Below are 3,682 nucleotides of genomic sequence, written 5' to 3' on the forward strand. Positions count from 1 at the left end.
TAATAGAAAATTTTCATACCACATCCAAAAACTAATATATACAAACAAATCCACATCCCAGAAATCGAAAAATTATATTTCGCTAAAGTGTGTTTTCTCAAAAGAATTACACCCAAAGATATATAATAAACATAGGTATATTTTAAAGACACAAAGCAAGTATAGCTCTACAAGTATAATAAAACCTACAACATATAATTATATCTATATATAAAACCTATAACATGACTCCAATAAAATGGGAGAAATATTAATAATTAATAACAAACAAACAGGTTTCATTGTTTAATTAAATCCTAAAGATCAAAACAAAACAGAATTGGTAATTACATGTTAGGGCTTCAAGAAATTGAAAAGCAATGTTTAATTGACACCAGATCATAGACAGACATATGATGTGTATATGTTTATCACCATGCCACACCCTACACAATCACATGTACAGTATATAGAGATGAAGAGATCATATATAGCAGCAATTAAGAAGAATATCCATATGAGCAACGGTTTTTGGTTTGGCAATGTCACATTGTTCTATCTGAGAAAATATTAATGTCATATATTATATCACCAAATCCACTGATATATATATATATATATATATATATATATATATATATATATATATATGGGTTTGCTCTTAATCATTGTTATGGCCAAACACACAATAGCACCAGGATTTAATCTACACCTCAACAAACATACGAGCACAAATAGAGTTTCACAGAAGGAATCAAAGGATTAAAACATAAAATTCTACAAAACGCAAAAAGAAAAGAAAAAAAAAGGAAAACCTAAACATAACATGATGAACGAGATAATGTCTGGAATAACGATTATAATGTGAAATTCATTAGTCCATTAGAAACTTCTCTAACCTTTCTTCAGTCTCTCAAATTCTTCGCCGGAAAAGCTCCCCCGCCGGTATATATATAATGATTATCTCAATATATATACATCAGAAAGGACCTCTTCCACCTGAATTCCCCGGCCAACCTTCCACCGGCAGTTGCACATTCGGTTGCATATTCATCGGTAAATTAAAGAAGGGAAGTCCTCCTCCTCCGGCGGAAACCTCCGGAAACAAATTACCTCCGCCGTTAGATCCTCCCCCTCCTCCTAGATGTTGCTGCTCATCTTCTTCTAATGGAAGTCTCTCGTACGCAACATTAGTAAACGAAGAAGCGATTACAATCACCGGTCCAGCTGCCGTAAGCTCACCGACAACGCTTCCTCCGACGACTTGTCCTTGTCCTCCGGCCAAAAATATTGTCAAACTCGTAGCTCCAGGAGGAGCCGGAGGAGGAAGAAACGATCCGGAGAGCGAAAGAATCTCGAACGTTCCTTGTAGCGTCACGACCGCTCCAGCCGCAGATGGCTGACGTATGGTGACGTTGGTCACCGTTCCACTACCGCTCAGAACGCAGATCCCTCGCTGCCTTCGACGAGCGTAAGTCGCAACGCAGTCAAAAACGTCGCAGCCGCTTGTTACTTCAAGAATATGAGCTCTCAGAGTGTTTGCGCTCTCGCGCGTGATTATCACCGGAGGTTTCGGTTTGTTTTTGGATCCAGGTGGTCTTCCACGTGGACGACGCCCAACGACGTTACCTCCTCCGCCTCCGTCACCTCCTCCACCTCCAGAGCTTCCTGATCCTCCACCAGAGGCTAAGTCAAGACCTTGATGGTTGTTGTCGTCGTCGTCGACGGTGAAGTGACCAAGTCCGGCGCCTGGAGTGACGTCATCTGATGCGGAACTGTGGTGGAGATGGAGATCGGGACGATGGAGCTGGTGATTAACGTAACCAAAAGCTGTGCCTAGATCAAGACCAGCCATGCCCACATCAAAAGCAAAGTAGAGATTTTAATTTGTAAAAAAAATTATATAAAAACAACCAACACACACACACACAACAAGATTAAAATAAAGCTTCTCTTCTTTGTAGATTTTCTATAACTTTTCTTTTAGAACAAGAAAAAAATAAACTAGAAAAATAATGAGAGAGGATTGAGAAGAAGTTTGGAAGACGAGAATGGGAAGAGAAATGATAAAAAAAAGTAGCAGGAGAAGGTGAGACTAAAATATAGCATTAAAGAAGAAGAAAATTATCATTGCGTACATATAGATTAGATATATATACATATACGTGTGTGTAAATGCAGTCACTTGTCTAACATAAACTCTTACAGGTATATATATTAATTAAATATTTTTTTTTCTTTTTGATAAGTATTTTATTTTGGTATCGACTTCAGTTCCGATTTTCATCTCTTTGATAATTTTATGTCCTTTTTGTGTGTTTTGGACTCAACAGGTAATTTCACGAATTTTTTTTTACCACTGTTATTTTATAAAAGGAAAAAGGTCCAACATGACCCATTCCAATATAACAAAGAGATAAAAGGTCTGTAAACAGGTAATACGGTACAAAACCACTTTAGACCTTCAGCCTAAAACGAAACCCGTTGAGAAAGAAACTGACAGCTTGCCCACCGTGTGTACGAACGCCCAGCATCCTGAGACACATGTCAAGGCGAGAGTCATTCATCTTCCACCAGCGCTGCAAAGGAGAGGCGACGGACTTCCGGCGTCAGTGAAACCAAAACCGATGAAGAAAGATGCTTAGACAGAGTTTTCTTCGCGGTTAGTCAAATCGCTCCCGGACCAACGTTTCCAAAAGATTCAATCGTCCCTCAACCATCGATCTTTCTGCATGCAAATCAGACATCTTTCACGATTTGAGTAAGCCCGAAGATGAATCGGCTCTTGATGAGGAAGGAAGAGACAGACGAGACCAAGAAAGGAGAATCGATTAGGAAGGAAAAGAACATAAACGTCGGTCAAACGAAACCGGGATAACCCTGATGAAAAGCCGCTGACACCAAAGAGACGTGATGCAGAGTCAAAAGCCGGCGACACGGAACTGGAGAAGACACTGCATCCCAGAATCAAAAGTCAGTTGTTCACCGCCGGAAAAAAAGCGAGAACGCCGGAAACAGAAACCGGTCGGATGAACTGAAACCCGAGAACAAAAAAGGGGACCTCTCTCACTCTCAAACAAACTCTAACCTCTCTGAAAAATTTGGGATTGAAGAGAGAAAAAGATCGAGAAAGAACTCTCTCTCTAGAAAAGGAGAGAAGTGTCTGCCAACACATTTTCACAAATTTTCTTCTAGGGCGTGAACCATACGCTAATACCTCCCGGGCTAATACCATTAGCAAAAATATATTAGGGGCTTTGATTGATGTTTTTCGTTATGCTCACAAATCTATATACCGTATATATATTAAAATAAAAATATTACGGTTTAGTATTTTAGGCAAAACTATTTTACTATTTTATGTTTTTGCATATCCATTTACGATTCATAAAAAAAATTTATAAGAAATAAAACATTACTTTTATTAAAAGGTATAATTAAAATTTTCAGATATATAAAGAACAGATTAACCTGCCCAAGTTGGTAATGGCGCGAGACTGCGAGTATATGAACACGAGGCTTAAAAAATTAGCAAAATTTGTATTAAGGAGTTTAAAGGAGGTAGTTCGCACGCGAAGATTAGGCGTGTGAGAGCAGATGCATGTGAGTGAATGGAGGTGATATATAATTGGTATAATAAGTTACATATTTAGAGAAAATGAAAGTTATAATTAAAATGGATGAAGCCATCATGATAATATGT

General features: G+C 38.4%; 1 protein-coding gene across 1 annotated transcript; it reads right to left on the reverse strand.

The window, feature by feature from the left end:
• Positions 1-622: 622 nt before the first annotated feature.
• On the reverse strand, positions 623-3,682 carry LOC106372983 (AT-hook motif nuclear-localized protein 23). Its single transcript, XM_048782091.1, has one exon. It carries the CDS (start codon positions 1,832-1,834, stop codon positions 959-961), a length of 876 nt encoding a protein of 291 aa, XP_048638048.1. The 5' UTR covers positions 1,835-3,682; the 3' UTR covers positions 623-958.

Source organism: Brassica napus, chromosome A1 (assembly GCF_020379485.1).
Source record: "Brassica napus cultivar Da-Ae chromosome A1, Da-Ae, whole genome shotgun sequence".
In the NCBI taxonomy this organism is placed as follows: domain Eukaryota; kingdom Viridiplantae; phylum Streptophyta; class Magnoliopsida; order Brassicales; family Brassicaceae; genus Brassica; species Brassica napus.

Excerpts from the sequence above, each read along its gene's own strand:
- LOC106372983 (XM_048782091.1), bottom strand. The coding sequence starts at position 1,834 with ATGGCTGGTCTTGATCTAGGCACAGCTTTTGGTTACGTTAATCACCAG.